General features: G+C 37.3%; 2 protein-coding genes across 3 annotated transcripts in view; one reads left to right on the top strand and one right to left on the bottom strand.

Annotated features, from left to right (window-relative positions):
- The window catches only part of LOC113054444 (stAR-related lipid transfer protein 13), a 50228-nt gene extending 35757 nt beyond the window's left edge, over positions 1-14471 (bottom strand). The window contains exons 1-2 of one of the 2 annotated variants that reach the window (XM_026220007.1): positions 14288-14471; positions 8232-8271 (exon numbers count right to left, since the gene is read on the bottom strand). In XM_026220007.1, coding sequence (XP_026075792.1) covers positions 8232-8256 — 25 coding nt within the window. In that variant the 5' untranslated portion in view covers positions 8257-8271; positions 14288-14471. The remainder of the gene's footprint in view (positions 1-8231; positions 8272-14287) is intronic. The other variant, XM_026220009.1, reaches the window with a different exon arrangement.
- Positions 14472-21835: 7364 nt separating this feature from the next.
- LOC113054443 (replication factor C subunit 3-like) lies at positions 21836-24497 on the top strand. Its single transcript, XM_026220002.1, has 9 exons — positions 21836-22059; positions 22339-22476; positions 22566-22633; positions 22714-22811; positions 22960-23141; positions 23442-23578; positions 23747-23845; positions 24040-24109; positions 24236-24497. The coding sequence occupies exons 1-9, from the start codon at positions 21973-21975 to the stop codon at positions 24425-24427; spliced, it is 1071 nt and encodes a 356-aa protein (XP_026075787.1). The 5' UTR covers positions 21836-21972; the 3' UTR covers positions 24428-24497.
- Positions 24498-24605: the final 108 nt, after the last annotated feature.

The following is a 24605-nucleotide window of genomic DNA, read 5'->3' as shown; positions in this document are numbered from 1 at the left end:
ACTTTGGCCTGTTTTGCAAAAAGAAGACAACATATCTTGTTTGAGGTGATTTAACTTCAGAGGAAATTCAAAAGTAAAATTCTGACATAGTTTAATAGTTTTATTATTTTGTTTTCTTCCATTAAGGCTTTGCCTTCTAATGTTTATAAAGAAACAACAACAACAAAAATCTATATTTCCTCCCTCTCTGTGACCCTGAAAAAGAACAAGAATTTTTTTGTGGATGTGCCTTTGGGATTTCTATGTAAACACATTCTTTGCATATGAAATAATAAAAAGCATTGAAAAAAAGAAAAAACAAAAAAAACAAAAAAACAGGGCTGTTGTATTAATTATTACTCCTTATGCTGCAAACACTAATAGTATCATTTTCATCAGCAGCACTTCAGCATTGGTTACCATTTTACAGAGAGCCAAAACCTTTGTAAAATAGGTCAGAAGCTGTCTGGAGCCTCGATCGAGTCCTGCCCTGCCCACAGCGTCCCATCTTCGGATCTCTCTTCCACAAAATAAACATACCAAATACTTTGTTTTCATCCCTGGAGTTGTTTTAATTGGTTCCTAAAGTACTTTATAATGGCACAAGATTATTATCATGGAAGTGAGGATTACTAAAGCTAAGAGGATGGACTGGGGCCAAACAATGGCTAATGGACACTGAGGAAGTGTCTCCTACCCAACATAACCCACTGTTTGTGTTGGCCAACCAGAGCAACTGCTTTCCCTTGAGACTGAGAGGGACAAAACATCCTGCTGGATCATGACCCCTCTCCTTCTCCTAAATAAGCCCCTCAGGCCCGTTGAAAAATCTCATTGGTGAATTTCACAGATGCAGAATGGGCCAGAAAGATCAGAGATGAGTTTATATATATATATATATATATATATATATATATATATATATATGTGTGTGTGTGTGTGTGTGTGTGTGTGTGTGTGTGTGTGTGTGTGTGTGTGTGTGGGTGGTAAATTGATCTTGTTTTTATAATATATGGTTGGATTCCCACAGCCCAAGTCATCCCACAGCATCCTCTTATGGTGTAGCCCAGTACAGTGCACTACAAAGTGCTCTTTTATGTCTAAAACACACAAACACACACACACACACGCATGCATACTTACACACAATACACATAATCCATTAGAGAATATTACAGACTCCCATTTAAGCATTTACTAAGCTATGAGGTAAAGAGGACGTTTAAGCTATGACTGCATTTCTAAGGAGGGTTTACTGAATCTATAAATAGACAGACAGCCTAGTACAGACCACAACCACAAATGCAGCATCAACTACACAACACTCAGCATGGGGCAAAAGGCAGATAAAAGAGTGTGTGAGTGTTCTGGTAGTGTAAACTCTTGCAGATATCTGGCAAGACATAAAGCGGTGTAGCGAGTGGAGGTGAAGTGATTACCCTGATATAAAAGACTACAAATAACATATTTCAACAATATTATATCCCACATTAGATTGCAATCGAAAGCTTTCAAATCGCTTTCAAATCATTTGCGCTACTTTGATGTCAAACACTGATTGATCTGCACAACACCGCATCAAATCAAACACACCTAGTGTTTTTCCTTGATTAACCGCAGTGGTATCAAAATTTGGTACCAAACGACAAGACATTTTTTGATACTCAATGGTATCAAGGCAGTTTAGTCTGTGCATAAAAAGTATCAAACTTGATACCCAGCACTATATATACATAATTAGATTATATGTATTATAAACTAAATATTTAAAACTATTATAAAAACCTTTATATTACAAACAAAATGTATAAAAAGGGTAATTCGAGTTATGATGGTAAACTACTAAACATAATATTATTATTATTAATAATAATAAACACTATAACACACATTAAACTAAAAGATCCAGAATAAATGGTGCCAGATCTGTTAACTGAAGTACTCTAAGGAGTTTGAAACCCCTCAAATGACAATGGAGGAGTTGGGGGCCGGGAATCTAAATGCCACCCAAGTGGGCAAGAATGAGTGCCACAGTCGACTGGAAAACACACCCTGATGCCAATAATTCCATGGGAGGGTTGAGGGTTGTGTGTGCGGTTTGCTGTAGGAACAGAGTAGGCTGTCTGCCAAAGCTCAGAGTGCTGAATTGGCAGTCCAATTAAATGTGCTCAACACTTGCACAGCAGGCTAATTAAGCAATCTTTGTTTAGAAACAACATAAATTGACATCCTACTGGAGTGGAATCTCTGAGACTCTCAAAACGCTCTCCAGTTATTACAAACATCCCACAGTTTTACGCTAGAGAATCTCTTATAGCGTCTTACTGAAACACCAATGTGTGGTTAAATGTGATGCGCTTTTAACTGCTGAGCCAAGAGCTTTCCTTTTTACTGCCTGCAAAACATGCCCCACACAAACCTTTTTATTGAGCCTTATTTTTTAAATCAGATCTAAATACCACACAAGATTCATTTTTGGATTCATCAATTGGACTTGGTCTATTTGGTGCAAAGATTAACGCATGTATGCAGCAACACTGTTGCACTTTTTTACATTTATATTTATACACATCAAAATGCTAAATCATACAGGGTTGTATGTCCGCTGCCTGTCCTCACATTAGCCTCAGAAAGATTTCCAAGGAGAACACATGCCTGAAGTGCCAGAGAGCTTAGAAATATCACTCTGTGTTCTATCAGGTCCTGTACTGACTGGCAGTGTCTAATCAGAACACAGACACACGTAATCCCTGACACTAGTGAATGTGTGTCTTTCTCTGCCAGTGTGTGCATCCCTCCTAAACATTGTAACACCTTGGTGTTTACACAGATTTATGTTATAAAATATCTTACATGCCATGAGAAACAGTGTCACTCGTCAGCTGCTCACATTTTTATGATTCTTTACAAGGTGTGCGATGTATTCGTAATGAGACTCAGCTATAAAGTGAAAGTGATGTGACACACAGCCAAGTATAGTGACCCATACTCAGAATTTGTGCACTGCATTTAACTCATCCAAAGTGCACACACACAGCAGTGAACACACACAGCAGTGAACACACACCTGGAGCAGTGGGCAGCCATTCATGCTGCGGGCGCCCGGGGAGCAGTTGTGGGTTCGGTGCCTTGCTCAAAGGGCACCTCGGTCATGGTATTGCCTGGCCGAGACTCAATCCCACAACCATTAGGCCACAACTTCCCCAGATTTATAAATCTGCTGTTGTCATCAAAAAGAACCATTGAGGTCTTCCTGCACATTTCTGCCAAAATAAAAGTTGTGAAAAAGCAAGAACTCCATCAACATTCATAAATGTTAGTATTGTAATTTTACTGTTGTTTTGAAAAAATAAAAAGACAATAATAATGATAATATTATTATAATAACTACAAACAGCTCTGTTAATATGTTTATTATAACATACACACATAGTGTTCAAATTGGGATCTGTAATGTTTTAAAAGCAAGTTTTTAAAAGAAGTCTCTTCTGCTCAGCAAGGCTGTGGTGTAAAAAAAAATAAAATAAACAAAACATGCCTGATTCAAGAAGGGGTTCTGATGGCCAAAAAATGTTATTTTACTAACTTATTAATTTTTAGGTAAAATTGTGCTTTGTTGGTATTATGTCTGCTAGAATGTTAAAAAATGTTCAGTGGTACATATTTTAAAATGTTTATTTTTCTAATTGTTTATTTATTTCTTTAAAAAGCCAGACAAAACATTTAATTTATGCAGTGGTGAAAAAAACAGTGTGTTCAGTTTTCGGCCCTGGGCCCAGTATTTCATTTTGTTCAATATTTGCTTCAGCCAAGAATTTCCGTATTAGTGAATAAATGCAATCACAAAGAATGATGGATATGAATGACAGATGTTCCAATTTTGCTTAAATCTGCAGCACTTGCTTTATGGGCCTGTATATTATCTATGAATTTTCTAAAAGCACAGAGAGATTTCCCTCTAAGGACAGTGACATTTATAGAGAAAATTCCTAAGAGCATTAATTTCTCTGGTGACTGCAGATTATTTGAGGGAATCCATATGAATGTGAAATCTGTGATGAAATGCTTTTAAGAGCACTTATGTTTTACTTAGCAAAAAAATATAAAGATATTTATTTGAATAAAGAAAACCTCTTTGATGCTATAGACTCAGCTTGCAAAAGTGTATATAGTTTCACATATTTGTCAAGGCATATTTGTATGTGTGTGTTTTTGTATTTTTAAAAAAGTATAAAAACTATTTTGGAAACTTCATTTTTAAGGGTGTATGATGTCACATGTGTTTTTATTTTGATTTATTTTTTACAACAAAAAAAGAACCCACCAAGGTTCCCATATGACTAGTAAAGAAAGTTGTTAAAATTAGAACATACCGAATAATCTAAATATGGCCAATATAGTTTCAATATACTTCAATAAATGATCAAATACAGAGAAAGGCAAAGAATGGCAAGGTCACAGGTTCATGTTGGGTCTTTGCTGAGTATCACTGCTGTGAAAATAGGGCTTCTCATGTGCTGGGTTTGCATTTCTACTGTATCTGCTGTATGCTGACACACACACACACACACACACACACACACACACACACACACACACACACTCCTGTCCTGACCCAGGCAGGCCAAATATCTATGAATGCACTGTCACTTCCAAGCTCCACATATGCAGACAAATACACATAAGTGATGCAGAGCAAACAGTGACGTATTAGCCTGAGAACATGACCTGGAGGACGCCAGATATGTGTGAAGTGAAAGTGAGCACAGCTATCACTAACAATAAAGAAGAGTTCAGCCTTGTAACAGTATTAAAATGCAAAATGCCATTAGATATTTGATTGGTCGATTTTAATAAGAGACCATTGACAAAGAGGCAGAATGTAATTAATATTAATGTGCAAGCATGCACGAACAAATACATGCCACCAAACAACCACCCACCAAAGATCATGCAGACTCACATGCACACGCAAATCTGCTTGTAAAACATTATGTCCTAAGGCAATGGAAAACAAGCTAGTGGGCACTTGGAAAAAACAGACCTGGACACAAAAACGCTCATTCAATAAGAAAGAAATGACAGAATTGATTGTGCACTACTATGATACACACACATACACAAGGGACACAATATACAGTAGGTGGGGGGGGGGGGGGTTAGGTCATAGGGACATAGGGATTGGATTAGTGCAGATGAAATCAAAATTTGGGGATCAATGTGGTCTGTAAGCTCTTAAGTATCTCTAAAGATAATACATTACAGAATATTAATTCTTGGGGTGAGATGTGTTGGGGGTTAAATCCTCCACACATGGACAGCAAGAAAAAAAGAATGTGGGAAGTTCCATGACATATATGGTGTGCGTCACCTTAATAGCAGTCAACACAGATTTTTATCAGAACAAGAAGAGAAGGAACAAGTCAAAAAGGCCACAACATCCAGCTTACATGCTGATTTATATTGTGTTTATCCCAGATTATCCTATGCATTTTCTGATATAGATTATAGATTTTGATGAACATTGCATGAAAAGACTGATTCTTAAGCCTTTTAATAAACAAATAAATGATTTCTGAAGGATCATGTGACACTGAAGACTGGAGTAATGACTGCTGAAAATAAAGCTTTGCCATCATAGGATTAAATTTCCTTTTTATATATATTAAAATCAAAAAAATATATATTATATCACAATATGACTGTTTTTAATAACATTGCATTTGACATCAAATAAATGCAGCTTTGGTGAGCTTAAAAAAGCCCATTTTTAAATTATAATTTGTTTTTCATTAAAGTTTAAAATATATTTTAAATTATAATATTAAAATATATTACATTTATTGAACATTCATGTCTATTATTTTATTTATTTAAAATATTTACAGATAAAACATACAGATGAACAAAGTAAACATACATAAATATAGTATTTTTAATTTAACCAGCAAACAAACTCTCCTAGGCAGTGTGAGGCATTCAAGTCCATTCAATGCAAGGATTTTACCATGATTTGGCATTCCGCTCTGTTTCATGCTTACCAACAGTCCTTAAACATTGTAAAATTCCTGTAAATCTGAATATCTTTCTGCTTTATTGTAGCATAATGGAAAATGAAATGGCGCCATAAAGCTTCTAGCAGCTGGTTCTTCTTGGTCAATGCAGGAACAGTACAGAGCAGTCAGAACACCTGACGTCCAGTAACCATTAACCTAAAGTCATTAAGGGCAGAACAAATTCTCACTCTTCTCTTTTTCTTCTCAGCCATTTACATCAATATCTCTCTCATGCCCCACAGATTCTTCCTCAAACACACAGGCGGTGCATCTGCTCCACACTACAGCAGGCAGGAGCTAAATTTAACTCAGAGGAGGGAGTGGAGAACATGTTCTCTGCTTCTGCTGATCTCTGAGACAGAATGACCTTCTATGCAACACACACACATACATGCTGTAGTAGTTAAAGTAAATATTAAAATGTGTAAATTCTTGCAAAAGCACACTGTAATTGGGACCGAACCTAGCACCTGATTAATGAGCATATATTTAGAGAAATGCATAAACTCTGTTAATTGAGCTGCCCTGCTGTACACATAAACAATCAACTTCTAAAGCAGCACCCTAACTAGAATCTCAAAACATTGTTAATTAGGGATGCAAAATATATCAGTACAGTTTATGTTACTGGATATTAGATGATGCAATTCTTATTTTTACATTTAGATTACCTTTACTGTCATCTAACATTCACTTAAACTCAAACATACTCCAAATCTTAAAATATTATATTATTAAATATTATTAAACACTATTATGCTTCAAAAATGTCTCAGGAGTGCTAGACAGAGACGTGATCACAAACAGCAGCCGTTCAGGTATCAAAGTTAAGATTAAGAGTATTACAGTGGCTAAAACATAATCCATCTCAAAACAAACACAATGACATGTGACCTATAGACACACACAAAAAAAACACACAGTCTAGCTACAAATATATGCAGCACTGAGGCATTCAACACACTTTAAAACACATGCTGTGCATGTCACCAGCAGGGTTATGTGAGAGGGCCAAGAGTGGCATGACTTCTGACCCCTGGGGTGCCTCCAGGGGCCCATTACACACATCCACACACTTCAACAAGACTGCTCAATTACAGTAACATGATGCAACTCCTGATAATGGCCCTGTCTTACTGGGAGTCCAAGGTAAACCTGAGTCCTTTATAAACACACAATACAGGCTAGTGTCTGGGAAGTCTGATTCCTGACACTGTCAATCACAACACTGAAAACCCCTCCTACAAAGAGGATAGTTTCTTTGCACAACAGACAAAAACATTGGCAATTGGTTTTACATTAATTTTGCTGACATGGAAACTGCATTCTATTTTCTATTGTTGTTTTACATGCTTCTACATGGTTATCAAACCACCTTTAAAAACCTAACATTCTGAACTATCATTTCCTTCTCCAGACTTTCAAGCTCAGGTTTCCAAACACCACAGAAGAACAAAACAAAAACGACTAAACAATGCTAAGCAGGACATCACAAAACCTTCTGCAACCACAACCTCATGGATACAGTGTGATACAGTCATGGAAATATAGGGATCTAAAGCTTTCTCTCATTTCTACTCATTATCATCTGTTCATTTAAGGCTTCTCTGTGTGGTTTCTGTGGTATGGTGGTTCAGTGTGAATGTGTGTTTTTTAAACAGCGTGTGTGGCATAAAGTGAAAACAGCCTGTCATTATTTTTGGAAAGCTGAGCTTTGACATACCGGAAAGACCTGAGAAGTCATTCCCAGAAATGCATGGAAATAGATGCTTGTGAAGGGATATTCAATGAGTAAGTACTTCTATGAGTGTGAGGATGGGAACTGGAACTTTTTTTGAATGGAAACAGGAAATGTCAATAGGACTGGAAACCGAACAGGAACAGATATTAGAACGGAAACGACAAAGAAAATGTTTTTTGTGGAAATAGGAAACAAGAATGGAATTGGCAGTAGAAATGTAAGCAAGAACATGAAGAGAAATAAACGTGGAACAAGCAAGGTGAAAAATGCAGGTGGAGATGGAATGGAAACTGAATGTGAACAGAAGAAAACAAACTGAAACAGAAAATATTAAAAGGAAAAGGAAGTCCAATGTAAAAAGAAGAAATAATAACAGAAACAGAATCTGTGAAGGGAAACTGGAATAAGACCAGTAACAGGATTGCAAGTGGGAATGAAAAGAAAGGTCTGCCTACCTGCTGAGTCTGAATTCATCATCATCACCCCCTCTGACTCCTAGGGAAGAAAAAGTATATAAGAGAATAAAGAGTCACTGACAATATACAGAAAGTGACCACAGATAAACTTCACCTGTGATCTCTGACCTCCAGAGAGTAATGACAAATGTACCATCAAAGTTCAAAAGGCCATCAGCAATGCAGTTCATTTAAGACAGATAGCAATAAAACACCTTTTTTATCTTGTGAGAAACGAGAGAACTCAACCCTTTAAAGACTCAACGAGCATCATCAACTAACATCGACATTCCAACATTGATAGCTGACTTTACACTGGCTTACAGTCCATAAAAGAGAACACGGCTGTTTAAAGCCAGTGTTTCAAGAAGCAGAAAAGGGATCACAGGAATGCTAAACTGGAAGTGTGAGTTTCTGGGGAGGTCGGGGAGGAATTCTCATCCTGAGAGCTGATGAGGTTATTGCAGTTCGGAAATCCAGCAAGTGCTGATCTCACACTTTCTTATTGATTGAAGACTCCAATTACACAAAAGAGCCAGAAGACAGAGATCTCACTCAGCAATCAATGAACACTATTTTAGTCTTTGATTCCAGAGTTACAATATGTCTGCACAAAGTGGAGAGACAGCCTAAGTCCAGTAAAAACTAGCAAGCAAGAGATATATAGATTTCTGTAAAAAAAAAAACAAACAAAAAAAACATAATATATACTTCATTTATATTATATATTAAACAATATTATTTTGTTTTGATAATATGTATAATTATTTTATTATATATTATTACTATATACAAATTTTAATTTTAAGCACTGCATGTATGTGAATACAATGATACATAAATATGGGAATCATCATTATCAGTACTGAGTATAAAGTTAAATATCAAAGAAACCAAAAAATACACAAACACAAATAAAGCACCCGCCACATAAGATAAAATCCCATCCTGTTCCATAGGCTCCAGTTCTTTCTTTAATCAAGGGGTTAACCTCAAGCTCTAAAAATATTGACACTTTTAGGGAGGCGGATGTTTATTTTTGGCTTGTTTCTGATCCTCACTCTTAGCTAGTCTCAGGGGTGTCTATCAAGTTGGGATAGAATGAAGGCCACTACAGAAATAATAGGTTTCTGATATGTCCCACATATCGGGCTTGGATGTGATATTCTCTAAAAGAGAGGACCCAGAGGAAATGCTGGAGCTGCATGTCTGACCAAGAATAACTTCAACAATACATGAAAGTGTTAGTTGAGACTGTATGGTTTCAACTGAACAAATGTTTCTTTTCAAAAGAAGAGGGGAAAGACCAATTTTCTCTGGAACAACTCCCACACTGACTCCAAGATCATTTGAGTTAGACCAAACTTAAAGGGGGGGTGAAATGCTATTTCATGCATACTGAGTTTTTTACACTGTTAAAGAGTTGGATTCCCATGCTAAACATGGACAAAGTTTCAAAAATTAAGTTGTACTTTAAAAATACTCCTTCCGGTTTGTCACAAGTTTCGGAAAGTTTTTTTCGAGTATGGCTCTGTGTGACGTTAGATGGAGCGGAATTTCCTTATATGGGTCCTAAGGCACTTCTGCCGGAAGAGCGCGCGCTCCCGTATAGCAGAGCACTGAGAGCACAACAGACTTCACTGATCAGAGCGAGAGCGTCGCAAAATGTCACAAAAGGAGTGTGTTTTTGGTTGTCAGGGCAAGACAACCCTGCACAGATTACCAAAAGAGAAACAGCATTAAGGGACCAGTGGATAGAGTTTATTTTTACAGAACATCAACGGAGTTGTGCAAGTGTTTTTGTTTGTTCCCTGCATTTCGAAGATGCTTGTTTTACAAACAAGGCCCAGTTTGACGCCGGATTTGCACATCGTTTATTTCTTAAGGATAATGCAGTCCCAACGAAAAAGGGTCACGATCGTGTGTTGGAACCGCATGCTGAGTAAAACTGCTTCAAATATCTCTGTGTTGTTAACTTAGCTATCGACGCGTAAGCACATCAAGTAAACAACATGCGATGTTGTCATCAAACTGCACTTTCCACATGTACAGCTTAAAAAAAAAAAAAGAAAAAGAAAAAAGACGACAAAGTGGAACTTATTCATTTTCCAAAACTCCTGAGCAAATATATACAGTTTCAATACATACCACATAGAGACGTCGTTGCTAATGCTGCTCTTGTTAAATTTCAGCCTCGGGATCTGATTCTGGATCATAAATAAACGGCTGAATCTGACTGTTAGATGGTTTGTTTTGGATGATGTTTTTTTCCTCACGTTAATGTCACAGCTTCCAAACGCTCTCAACGCAAAAGCCTACTGGCGCTCGTGATTCTTTAGCTCCGCCCACATGTCACGCCTCCAGCCGCTCGTGTCTTTCTGGGAAATATCGGTACAGACTATCTTTCTCTTATGAATATAATAAAACTAAAGACTTTTTGGAGTTATGAAGGACGCAGTACTACTCTATGGGTACTAAAGATTAACAGGATATTGAGTGAAAACGAGCATTTCACCCCCCCTTTAAAAACAGAGAACGTGCACAATCATGATCAGCAGACATAATCACAATCCTCTGACACCATCCAAGACGAGGACAGAAGTGACTTCCTTCATTGTATACCATCTTTAGACCCTAGACACTAAACACAAGTATGTGACTGTGAATGAGGATCAAACTCTACCAGACTTTCAAGAGGCAGAAATGTAAGTTTAAGTCCACTGAACACTATCCACACACTCCTTTACAGCATGTTGTGTGCCAATACTTTTTTTCCTTTTTCATTGGATGTTTTTTCAGAAAAACATCCGATGTGAAATGTAAAGAACAATCGAAAACTTACAGTTGCTCAGACGCATCATTAAAAATAAACTTCAGAAATGTGTTTCTACCATTCTGATCTTTAGGAAGGCTATCCTAAGTTTTTGGAATTTGGTTTAAGTATCCGTATGTTCACCTTGACCACACACTTATGCTGTTTTGTTGGGCATGGGCATCTCTGTGGTGATAGAAAGCTTCGTCCCAGGAAAAGCAAACTAAGCAGTTCACTACATCACAAGCCTGGATAACTTGTAGGTTTCCTTCTCACAGAATTATCTAATTTCCTTCATGTTTCCATAACCCAGGAGAAACAATGTAGCTGTGCAGGCGTGCTGGTGCAGAAACGCACCATGACCTGGTCATAAACGGCTGTTTTTTTCTCGAGGACAGGCCATTATCTGTTTTGCCTGCAGATGGCTAGACAGCGTGCAGAGCATGATGCGTCTGACCCTCTGCAGCTCGCTCACCACTCAGGGACAGCTGCATTTTATCAGCAGTAGCAAAGAAAAAATAAACTCAGTCCGAGAGGCCTGGCTCCCACGACCTTAAGCACCAACATATGCATTAAACAAAATGATTCAAAAACACATGCACATATACATGTAGAAATATACTGCAATAATTTGCAATATCTGCAATGTCAACACAGATAATACATGTTATCTTGTTATAAGTCATAAAAATGTACTGTAATGTCTCATATTGCTCTTCATTCAATCTCATTCTTTTCTAGGAAAAACTATTTAGATGTTAAAGAGTGATAAAAAAAAATGGACCACATTTCAAGAGTGTGTAATGTTTCACTGTTTTGTTTCTTCTGACTTGAGATGTGTGTGAGAGTGACGGTAAACTTGGACTGAGGGTTAAGCAGGGGCCATTTCTGCAACCTCTGTCAGACTCAAAATCCGTTGAGTCCCAGGGAATGGATGTCCCCCGCAGCAGTTTTACAGCTAGCCCAAATTTCACACACAACCCCTCGCAGAGCCTGGAACGAACAGATAATACTCAGCTGGGCCTGTAAATGAGGCATGCATGGGTTTGGCTTCACCATTTGTAACCGTAATCCTCTGTGTACGGAGTTCTATCTTCATTTGCACAATGCGAAATAAAAAAAACAAACCCCGGCTTTGTGTAGTATGAAAATAATAGAACTGCTTTTCACATTCTTACCGACTTTGTTCAGTCTGACAAGATAAAGAGATCGGGGTTGTAAAGTGGGTGTTCTGTTTTAATGCGACATGTTGGCACTCAGCAGATGGGACTTTAATTGACCGTGAGTTATGTAACACTCTGAGGACAATCACAACGGTCATGTTTCCTGAAATGTACTTCATCCGTCCTTAATCCGCAGCTGCGTTTGACAACACTGAAACCACACAATCTGAATCTTCATCACAGACCTGCTCTACCTGATCCAGAGGCGAGGAAACGAAATGAGACAAATTATTTGGTGTAAGCGTCATCATTAGAATTAGCAGGGTCACCTTATTTCCCTCACGTCAGCTCTCATACTAGACAGGAGACTGGTCTGACTCAGCCCCGGGACTAGAGTCAGAAGGTTAAGAAATGTCACAAGGGATCACAAGGGTGAAGTCGGGCATTATGCATGACCCCTGCTCTTTCTAAAATGCTTCAATCTATCAGAGAGTGATGGACAGAAATGCCGCCACACAAAGAGTCTGTGGGAAACATTACCAACCAAAGCTTACATGACAATAAAAGTAGTAAAACATTATTAAACATTAATTCTGAAACCATTTCTCTTTTCATACATACTGACAATATGGCCATAATTCATACTTATACCATTGAAATTGGAATGAAATTATTAAATGAAATTAAATAAACACCCACCAGAAAAAGATTGCCGGAAAGCATTAAGTATCACAAACTAGGTCTGAAAATTTCCTCTCTGTGAAAAGTAAACCGCACTTTTTTTTAGGAGGAAGTATGCAGAGAGATCTCAGACAAACTACAGAAAATAAATCACATTTTCTGATGGAGGCAATGACAGAGGATGTGCACACTTACTCCACCTAACATTTTCTGTTCACACACACAAACATAAATCTTATCAAGCACCACCTAATGAAAGTCAAACAAAGAGACTAACATGGGAAAGAGTCATTCAAGGACACAGGTGATGTAAACATGATTGAATCATGTAGTGGGGGCTGTTGTTCTCCGTACAGCCTCAAAGTCTCACAGTTGCGTTTCCACGGATCACAAATCAAACTACAATAGACATCAGTGTCTTCTACTTTTAGACTGGGAGATTTTTTTTTTCCTGTTTCAGAAAGGAGCATGGGCTTTCACTGCTGGATTGATATAACACATGCGTTTAAACTTCAGCATAGCTGCTTGCTCTGTAAACACATCTCATTCCAGAAGTATTCAGTACACACTTGATTTCATTAATCAAGGCCTTTAAAAAGGTATGTCTAGGACTGTTTTAGTTTCAAGAGGGCTAGAAACACCTAAGGCTTTGAATCACTTCAAGGAGCACTTTGTTGAAACTCAACTCAAGTAATCTCATGAAATTAAACAAGACAACAGAAGCACTCTTAGAAACAAGCAACTACCTGCAAGAACGTAATTGTTATATTTTTGTATATTTTTCCTAGAAACTAAAATTTACTTGAGAAGAAAATTATTTACATTTTATTGAAATAATATTCAATTATATACACATTGTGTATTATAACTTGTCAGAAAATACAGTACTGTGCAAATGTTTGAGGTCTGTATGATTTTAAAAAAAGTAATGAATATATATAAAAAAGATTATTTAGCAAGGATGCATTAGATTAAACTCCAGCACAACTGTTTTCAACGTTGCTCATAAGAAATGTTTATTGAGCACCAAATCAGTATATTAGAATGATTTCTGAAGGATCATGCGACACTGAAGACTGGAGCAATGGCTGCAAAAATTCAACTTTGTCAACACAGGAATAAATGACATTTTAAAATAGAAAATAATATTTTAAATTGCAATATCATTTAGTTTAAGTGATTTACTGTATTTTCACCAAAATGATAAATGTTCCCTTGTTGACCATAACAGACTACTTTCAAAAACAGATAATAAAAAATTCAGAGTATTTCAACAGTAATGTATACATTGAAGTAATTTGTTTTTACCCCCCAAATAAACTCTCTAATTTTAGTTAGGTGTATTCTTTAAATGTTAAAAATAAATCACTAAATGCAGGAAAGAAAAGTATCTCATCTACCTTTGTCAGATACGAGTCGATCACTTTTACTCAAGAAGAAACAAAACGGCAGGCTCCTCCCTGTTCCTTCTGTCCAGTTTGAACCTCAAGTTGAGAAATGATTCTGCACCACTGTACTAGATGGCACAAACACAGCAGTGAACAAGAATCAAAACTTTAAGTCACTTGACTTAAGCATGCACACCAACAGACTGAAGATTCCCCTGTGCCAGCTCACATATAGTGGAAATGATCTTGGCAATGGGACAGCGATATGACCTCACTTCCTCTCATTTCAGGCTAAACAGTGTGAAATCTGTGGCTTTTTCTCAGATATAGCTTGTTGTGCAACAGATTTCTGGGACAAACACGTCATGTTGCCCCAAACAGAGGAGCTGTATTTACAACCTCATCAAGAATGCCACTTTTGTCTTCAGACCTCGTAACAGACTAAAGGCAATTGATACAAGCATGTACAGCAGCTATTTCTGTAGGGTGGGTGTGTGCTGGGTAGAAGTTGGGTGTTAACAACATGCTCTTCCCTCTCGGTCGCCCATGAGTCCCCCTTGGCCACCCTCTCAAAAAACCTCATCCATCACACAATGGCTGCCTGTCTCCAAAGTCCCCGCTTGACTCTAGAGGAATGTCCAGCTTAGATCGGACACAGTGTGCATGTCTTAACATTGCACTGGGACTGTGAGGTCACCAATGCATCAACCCTAAAAACACGGTTGTGCCGTGACAGGCCCCTCCTCACAGACCGAAAGTTCTCTCACATGAGGCAATGTTGCAGCGGAGACAGTCGGTAACATAGTGACTCACTTAAAAACTTGTGGTCTTATGTCGGTTGCAGTGACAAAGAACAACTCTGGATGAAATATTTTAGATATTATTCAAAATATTTTTCTTTAAATATTTATGCTTTAATAAATTATCACAAATAGAACAAAATACTGTATACAATTCTTCTTGAAAGTTTGTGGTTAGGATTTTTTTTATATATGTTTTATGTTTTAATATTTTTGAGAATGTAATTTATTCCTGTGATGGAAAAGCATGATCCTTGAGAAATAAGTCTAGTATGCTGATTTGGGGCTCAATAGACACCCCTTATCATTATCAATGCTGAAAACAAATCAAATGCTTAATATTATATTTACAATTTTTAAAGATACTTTAATAGAAAGTTCAATAGAGCAGATTTTTATTTAGAAAAATATTTTGTCAAATTAAAAAATATATATTTATTGTCACTTGTGATTTAAAGTGCCTTTACTTAATAAAACTATTAATTTCTGTACAGTAGTGTATATTCACAAAAAAAAAAAAAAGTCCTATAGAACTATAGAAAGAGATTTTTGTTTGTATCAAAAAAAAGTGTGCACTACTGGCATCTATACATGGTAATTTTGGAGGTTTCAGCTGGGGGCCAGATGGCACATTCTATCAACCAATAACAAAATAAAAGATTTTAATATGGAAAATTAACCGCAGGTTTTCTCCAAACAATTATCCTTAATTAATGCGATACTAAATTAATTGGGGATGCTGTCTAAACACATGGCAACACATTCCACTACTGTTGTCATGACTGCTGATGTATGCTGAACTGGTGTCAGTAATTATGTTTATACGATGCTTTTCACACTAGGAGTTTCCACCTATAGAATCTATACACTACATCAATTATCCATTTTGTTATATATTCACATTGATTTAATATTTCTGTGAGTTTCTGATGTTATGGAGACATGCATCAGGGCAACATGGAAGTCCTGTTTAATTGGTTTTACTTTTTAAAAAGTGTCATTCAATGAAAAGAGTAATGAGATGAAAATATAGTGGAACTGTGTACAGTATCATAGAAATAGAATATAGTTATAATATTAGCTTGTAAAATATAGTTCTTGAAATGTGTTTAATTAGAACTAGTTTTTTTGTGCTATAAGATTTGGTATGTTTGTCAACAAGGTATCAGAACTGATGTCCACCATCAAGCATCAAAATATTGAATATATGATACAGAACAAGAGAGAGTGCCATGGTGCTACTTTGACTATGATATTTATACCAATATTCATATTAGGGCTGTCAAAATTTAAATGAAAATCATTTCTAAACATACACCAACCAGCACAGGAGAATACATCATTAGGCCTACCTGTTAAATATGGTAACTGTTCATAGTGACTTCAAAATAAAAGTTTAAACCCTTGCTCTGAGTTTGCATGTTTTGATGTCCACATGTTCTTGTTCCAGAAATGACAGTGGCTGTAGCATTTTTCTGTCATGAAGAAGTGGCCAAATAACAAAGAATAAGTGGACATCTCAATTAAATGTTGTATAGTCAGTATTAATATATAATATATATTAATATATTAATAATAACACCAAGATAACAGCACTTAACGACTACAGACCTGTGGCTCTAACATCTGTCGTTATGAAGTCGATTGAAAAACGGGTTCTGGGTTATCTGAAGGATATCACTGGACCCTTACTGGACCCCCTGCAGTTTGCTTACTGAGCAAACAGGTCCGTGGATGATGCAATCAATATGGGATTGCACTTCATCCTGCAACATCTGGACAAAACAGGGACTTATGTGAGGATCCTGTTTGTGGACTCTAGTTTGGCTTCAACACTATCATCCCAACAGCCCTCCAGACCAAACTGACACAGCTCTCTGTTCCTAGCTCTATCTGTCAGTGGATCACCAGCTTTCAGACAGATAGGGAACAGTTAGTGAGACTGGGGAAATTCATGTCAAACAGCTGCTCCACCAACACTGGTGCCCCTCAGGGATGTGTTCTCTCCCCACTGCTCTTCTTGCTGTACACTAACGACTGCACCTCTAAAGACCCTTCTGTCAAGCTCCTGAAGTTTGCAGACGACACCACACTCATCGGCCTCATTCAGGACGGTGACAAGTCTGCTTTCTGACAGGAAGTTAAAGAGCTGGCTGTCTGATGCAGTCTTAACAACCTGGAGCTGAACACGCTCAAAACAGTGGAGATGATAGTGGACTTCAGGAGAAACCCCCCTGCTCTCCCCCCACTCACCATCATGAATAGCACTGTGACTGCAGTGGAGTCATTCAGATTCCTGGGAACCACCATCTCTCAGGACCTGAAGTGGGACAATCACATTGACTCCATTGTGAATAAGGCCCAGCAAAGGTTGTACTTCCTTCGGCAGCTGAGGAAGTTTAACCTGCCACAGGAGCTGCTGAAACAGTTCTACTCAGCCGTCATTGAGTCTGTACTGTGTACTTCTATAACTGTCTGGTTTGGTTCAGCAACAAAATCAGACATCAGAAGACTACAGAGAACTGTTCGGACTGCCGAAAGGATTATTGGTGCTCCCCTGCCAACCCTTCAAGAACTGTATACATCCAGAGTGAGGAAAAGGGCTCAGAAAATCACTCTGGATCCCTCACATCCAAGTCACCCCATCTTTGAACTTTTGCCATCTGGCCGGCGCCTCAGAGACGCAAATACCAGAACAGCAAGGCACAAGAACAGTTTCTTCCTCCAGGCAATCTACCTCATGAACAGTTAAATGTTCCCTACTTATGCTTATAAACGTGCAATATCCTTATATTTATTTGTTACCCCTCCATCCTACTACATTCCTGCATCTTACATAATCCTATTCCATTATCATTTATAGCACAATTGTTTATACACTTATTTATTTGCAAGGTATTTTTCTTTTTTTTTTTGTCTGTTTTGTTGTCTCTGTTTACTGGAAGCTTGTGTCACTAAAACAAATTCCTTGTATGCGCAAGCATACTTGGCAATAAAGCTCTTTCTGATTCTGATTAAACAAGAATTAGATCGCACTGTAAAGTGTAAAAACAATTGGCACGTTGGCATTTTCTGCTGGCATTTGATATTATACATAATGTTATGATTGTATTGTATTTTTTACTACATTTTGAACTTTAACTGTTGTTCAATAAAGCTATATGATATTTTATTTGTACCAATTATTATTGCCTCATCACACGTGTATTTCAGGTAAGTCTGTTGTTCGCTTAGGTCTATTTTTTATTACAACAAAAAATCTGATTACCCGATTAATCATCAGAATAATCAACCAATTACTCGATTACAAACTAATTATTAGTGACAGCTATATGACAAAGATCACCTACTGTATACGATGCATAAAACATCACTGATCATTAGCAGCTTCCTCTTAAAGCACTTTTTCACCTCATTATTCCTCATAAATGTTTTTTTTTTCTTCAAAATCTAGCTAATGAATTGTGGAAGAGTTCTCTTCTGTGATTGAGTGAACATGAACATAAAATGAATCCTGAAAGCACTACAGTGTAAGCTTGTGCTACAGAGTGTGTCTTCGTGAACGTCTCTGTCAGGCTGTCTGCCGGTGCATGTCTCCGTGTGACACGCTGCTAGTCATAGCTGAAGATATTACATGACTCTACAGTATGTGTTCTCCACACTCCACCAGCCTCTGGAGCACTGGAGCTGTGTGTTTGGCAATCTGAAGATCTGGGGTTATAAAACAGGAAGTGGCTTCGTCGCCAGGCATTAAATTAGGGTTCTTTTTTTTTATAATTGTTGCCATTTTTAAAGACCCATGAAGTTGGTCAAAGAGGCCCCTATGTGAGAACCAATACAGAGTACCATCTGGAAAGACATGAGTGCCACAGCACAAAGCTATTTGTTAATTTGCTGGAAGTGTCTGGTCTGTGGAAAGCATGTTCCTAGTGTTAATTATGGTCTCTGTGACCCCCCAAAAACAGGATCATGGTGGGACGGGGAGACTGTATGGGTCACAAAACTGTAACAGAGCATGTTTTTAACAGAGTAAAGATGACTAAATCCCAAACTGCCTCTGGAATTGCTTTGATCAGGAATTACAATACTCAAAACAGATTTGAGGAACTAATTTCATGTATTAGAGTCCATTCTAAGATTCTTAAGGATATAACGAGTGCTTTAAAAACATTTTACTGCATTCCAGTGGAAACTAACAGTCACCACAGCTTTCTGATTCTTAATACGGCAGAGTATTGATTTTACTCTAATCATGAGGCAACCCACATTACATTCCCACAGAGAAATGGCCCTGACCATGACCCTGTGGTTTGCAATGTTAGAGAAAGTTAAATTAGAACAAGAAGAATGACAGACTGACCCACTTACAGTATAACAACATCTTGGCATCGCTGAGAACAGATAAAGCTTATGCAGCATTTTATAAACCAAGAACGCAATATATTATTCATAACTGTGGGGGATTTAAAAAAAACATCAGTGTAGGTTATATTTACACATCACAATGAAAAAGAACAATTAGTGTTATATCATTTATGTAAATATATATATATATATATATATATATATATATATATATATATATATATATATATATATATATATATATATATATATATATATATATATTCAGAGCAAATCACTGCCTAATTCCAAACAGATTATTGAATTTAAACAACCTCCTATAATTAATGTGCATCTTTAATTTAAATATAGATTGATTAACTTAAGAACACCCTAGAAACCACATACTGAAATGCCAAATGCAGCCATCCACTACTCCCCAATGGGCAAAACCTACTTGCATTCTCTTGTAAAAATGTACAAGTCTACTCATACAGCCTAGTTGTCCTGCTTTCATTTAAGAGGCATAATGAAGCCACATGGCATGTCCATCCCTGTGCCACAAACTCACAACCCAGAGATATAAATAAAACCTTCAGGGGCTTCAAAGTGTCTCTGAGCTGTATTGACAGAAAACAGACTGAGAGTGATGCAAAAAGCACGAAGTGCATTCTCAGAATTCATATCATTTTGTTCTTGCAATGCATGCTGGGAAAAGATCACACTCACCAAACTGATAATCACTTTAATGCCTTTCAATCTCCTGAACTGCATTACCTATTCAACACAGACAACAATACATGATTCCTTTTTAATCTGACAGCAGATATCTTACACCACTGATCAAAAGTTTGGGGCTGGCAAGATTTTCCAAATGTCTTTTAAGGATGTCTCTTACAAAAATACAGTAACAATAGTAATATTGGGAAATATTACTACAACTTAAAACAACTATTTTCTATTTTAAAATATTTTTAAATGTAAGTTATTAAGCCATTACTCCAGTCTTCAGTGTCACGTGATCCTCCAGAAATCATTCTGATATGCTGATTTGATGCTAAATAAATACTTTTATCAGTGTTGAAAACAGTTGCTCTGCATAATATTTTTATGAAAACTATGATACATTTTTTTCCAGAATTCTTTGATTAGTAGAAAGTTCAAAAGAACAGCATTCATTTTAAATGACAATCTTCTCTAACTTTGTAAATTACTTTACTGTTACTTTTGATCAATTTGATACATCTTTGCTGAATATACGTATTAATTCCTTAAAAACAAATCGTGTCGCAAACATTTGAAATGTAGTGCATCTTCAGGCTATGGACCTTCTACTGCATCTTCTGTATCTATAGCTGTTACTGCCATCTAGTGGAACACATTTAATATAGCGTCTGCATAATTAAGACCTTTTTTTCCCATGAAATACAAACAAATCAAATGCAAATGCGTTTGCAAAAAAACATGAACATTGAACATTATATAATAGTTGAGAATGAGACCCTCAGTTGTTCTCGGTGTGAAAAGATGGATCTCAAAACCATAGTCATTGTTGGAAAAGGGTTCAAATAAGCAAAAGATGCTGAAAAAACAAAGGATTTGTGAGATATGAAGGATTTTTCTGTAGAAGAGCGGGCAGTTTAACTGTTAAGACAAATAAGGGACTCCTGAACAACTATCACAAACAAACAAACAAACAAACAAAAATTGTTGTGGATCATCCAGGTAACAATTTTAACAGTTTTATCTTGTCTAAACGTCAAAAAAAAAAAAAAAAAAAAACACTTTTGAAATTGTCTGTTTAGTGATGTAAAAGTATAGAAAATATGTTACCTGAGTCTTCAGCAATCCAAGACAGGTAAGTTAGTGAAGCACTTTCTCTGGGATGGTATCTCAGTCTCACTGACATGAACTGCTGTTACATCCATAGACAGTAAAGGTTACATCAGGTTGTTCTCGGACAATACTTATACGGTTTACATGCCATCATTAGTAGGTGTCCATGTCCAACGATATGGCGAGTTGTTAAGCAACAGACAATCACAAACTATCTCAAGTACTAACCTCAATAAATATTCATACATGCTTTACACGAGCTGACAAGTACCAGGCTCTCAGAGAAAAAAAAAATGTGATGGCAAACACGTTAAATGTACTAAAAAAATAATAATAATATTTTGTGTTTTTTTGTGGTCAACTAAAACACATTTTGGACAGTTTCCCAGTCAAGTATTAACTGAACCACGTGCTCATCACGAGCTGTATGCATCTAATAAGAAGGCTAGTAGCCTATTGATTTCATAAATATGTAAACCGAAACATAACAAATGTTTTACATGTGCAGGTCCTAGATTAAGGTTTAATACATTTTGAGATTTTGGATGAATTGAGTTTTACCAAACGCGAAGTCACTTGTCCCTCTTCGCTCCCTGTAGTTGCCGTTCTGACGGCGCTGTGCGCGGGTTTGAGTTTCGCGGGAGCGGGCAGCTCACGATAACATAATATTGTTCAAGTTTCACAGAGGCGCGATATTCTCGTCACCCAGGGAGCAAAATGAGTTTATGGGTGGATAAATACAGACCAACGTCATTGGCTAAACTCGACTACCACAAGGAGCAAGCAAACCAGCTCAAAAATCTGGTAAAAAGCAGAAACTAACGTTACTCCATATATATAGACGTAACGTAACTTACTGGTGTTGGTGGTGTTTATGTCTGACTCAGTAAACAACTAAATATGAATTATATTTAATTTACATCATTGCGTTCTCTACTGGAAGAAAATACTTTAAATGTCTTGTTTACCATTGCAGAAACAGTCGTTTGTAATAACTGTGATAATGTTCTTCACTCATACCATTATGCTGTCTTTCATAAGTCATCAGACAGTACAACGATGTCTCATTGTTAAATTTGACAGGTCCAGTGTGGTGATTTTCCACATTTGTTGGTTTATGGACCGACTGGTGCTGGTAAGAAAACCCGGATCATGTGTTTGCTCAGAGAGCTGTACGGACCCGGTGTCGAGAAACTTCGGATTGAACACCAGTCCATCACGGTATTAAATAAATAAAACTGTTATGTTAACTATTAAGCTTTAAACTGCTGTTACATAGCCTATTAACTATCACTGTTCGTCTCTCGTAGACTCCATCTAAAAAGAAGCTTGAAATCAACACAATTGCCAGCAACTACCATCTAGAGGTGAATCCAAGGTAATTTAGACAAGTACTGGACTCTGTGTATGTTAGGAGCCTTTACTAGCAGAACCTGATGTCTGGTCTGTTTTCCTCAGTGATGCTGGGAACAGTGACCGTGTGGTCATTCAGGAACTGATCAAAACTGTTGCCCAGTCTCAGCAGATTCAGTCCAGTGCTCAAAGGGAGTTCAAAGGTTTGGCTTTGTTATTTCATTGGGTTAGATCATTAATCCGGATGTTAAATAGAGCTGCGTCTTGATTTGGTGATCTTATATTAATGATCCAGACACTTATATAACAGTAATGTAAGAGTAGTGGCAATTATATCAAATGTCTTTACAGTGGTGCTGCTGACAGAGGTGGACCGTCTCACTAAAGATGCCCAGCATGCCTTGCGCCGTACGATGGAGAAGTACATGTCTACTTGTCGATTGATCCTGTGCTGTAACTCCACCTCAAAAGTGATTGGCCCCATCAGGAGCAGGTGTCTGGCTGTGAGAGTCCCTCTACCAAGTGTGGAAGAGGTGAAGCAACATATATATTTTTTTAAAGTGGCATTAAAGAGATTTATAATGTTACAAAAAAATTATGTTTCAAATAAATGCAATTCTTTTGACATTCATTAAAGAATCCTGAAAAAAAACTATCACGATTTCTACATTGAAAATATTGAGAAATGTTTCTCCAGCACCAAATCAGTATATTATATTGATTTCTGAAGGATCAAGGAAAGACATTGAAGACTGGAGTAATGATGCTGAAATTCAAGTGTTCAAGTGTGTTGTGCTTGACGTGTGAAAACAACTCCACCTTTGTCCTCTCAGGTGTGCAGTGTTCTGTCAGGCGTGTGCAGGAAGGAGGGACTGCTGCTTCCTCCTGAACTGGCCAGACTGATCGCTGACAAATCTGGCCGTAACCTTCGTAAAGCCCTGCTGATGTGTGAGGCCTGCAGAGTTCAACAGTAAGTCAACAAGACTAAAGATCTGAGAGACTTAAATACATGATCGATGTTTTTCAGTTTTCCAGTGATAAACAACAAATGAAGCCTCTGAATGAACATAACTCACCTGACATGTATGCCACACTTGCAGTTTATTGAATCTTTTCCCAAATTGATTTTATCCTGCAGGTATCCATTCTCCCCAGACCAGGACATCCCCGAGACAGACTGGGAGGTTTACCTCAGAGAGACAGCTAATGCTATAGTCAGCCAGCAGAGCCCTCAAAGGTCAGAACATATTAGAATTGCATGCATTGATTTTTAGGGTTTCAAAGTCCTCTGCGATCCCTTACCTCTGATTCAACTATCAGTTGGTTTGGATCTTTTACATTAAGATAGATTTGAATAATTTTGGTTTCAATAACCTGGTATGTTTTTAGGTGGTATATATGTAAACTAAACGGTCTATTGTATTTTTGCAGACTTTTGGAGGTCCGGGCACGATTGTATGAACTTCTGACTCACTGTATCCCGCCAGAAGTCATCATGAAGGTACAGGTGCTTATTTGCAGCATAAAGAAATAATTTATTCTGTGAAATAGAATTAAACTTTCAATGTTAAATTAAAAATGGTTTGCATTGACTGCATTGACACTGTTTCTTTGCATGGTATTTAAGGGCCTGGTGACAGAGTTGCTAAGTAACTGTGATGGACACTTGAAGGCTGAGGTGGCTCAGATGGCGGCATACTACGAACACAGACTGCAGCTGGGCAGCAAAGCAGTCTACCACCTGGAGGCTTTTGTAGCTAAATTCATGGCCATCTACAAGAAGTTTATGGAAGATGGACTTGACAACTTTATGTTCTGAGCCACCTTAGTCTAAAAGAATAAGATGTATTAATTGTTTGTTTTTCATAATAAATGCCATTTCAAATGTTCTTGGCATGGTCTTATTGCTATTTGGGTATCTAGTCCAAGAGGTACAGAATTTCACATTGAGGATAAAATGAGTTAAGCCCTCACAGCGTAAAGCAAGACTTGAATTG

The sequence above is a fragment of the Carassius auratus genome, chromosome 35 (genome assembly GCF_003368295.1).
Source record: "Carassius auratus strain Wakin chromosome 35, ASM336829v1, whole genome shotgun sequence".
Classification (NCBI taxonomy): domain Eukaryota; kingdom Metazoa; phylum Chordata; class Actinopteri; order Cypriniformes; family Cyprinidae; genus Carassius; species Carassius auratus.
The sequence above is the reverse complement of the archived record's forward strand: the minus strand, read 5'-3'. Positions and strand labels throughout refer to the sequence as shown.

What these genes read in the sequence shown, in the direction of transcription:
- LOC113054443 (XM_026220002.1), top strand. Translation starts at nt 21,973, where the DNA reads ATGAGTTTATGGGTGGATAAATACAGACCAACGTCATTGGCTAAACTC. An exon ending in TTGAACACCAGTCCATCACG is followed by an intron (nt 22,477 to 22,565) that starts GTATTAAATAAA and finishes CGTCTCTCGTAG; the next exon opens with ACTCCATCTAAAAAGAAGCT. An exon ending in AGCCAGCAGAGCCCTCAAAG is followed by an intron (nt 23,846 to 24,039) that starts GTCAGAACATAT and finishes GTATTTTTGCAG; the next exon opens with ACTTTTGGAGGTCCGGGCAC.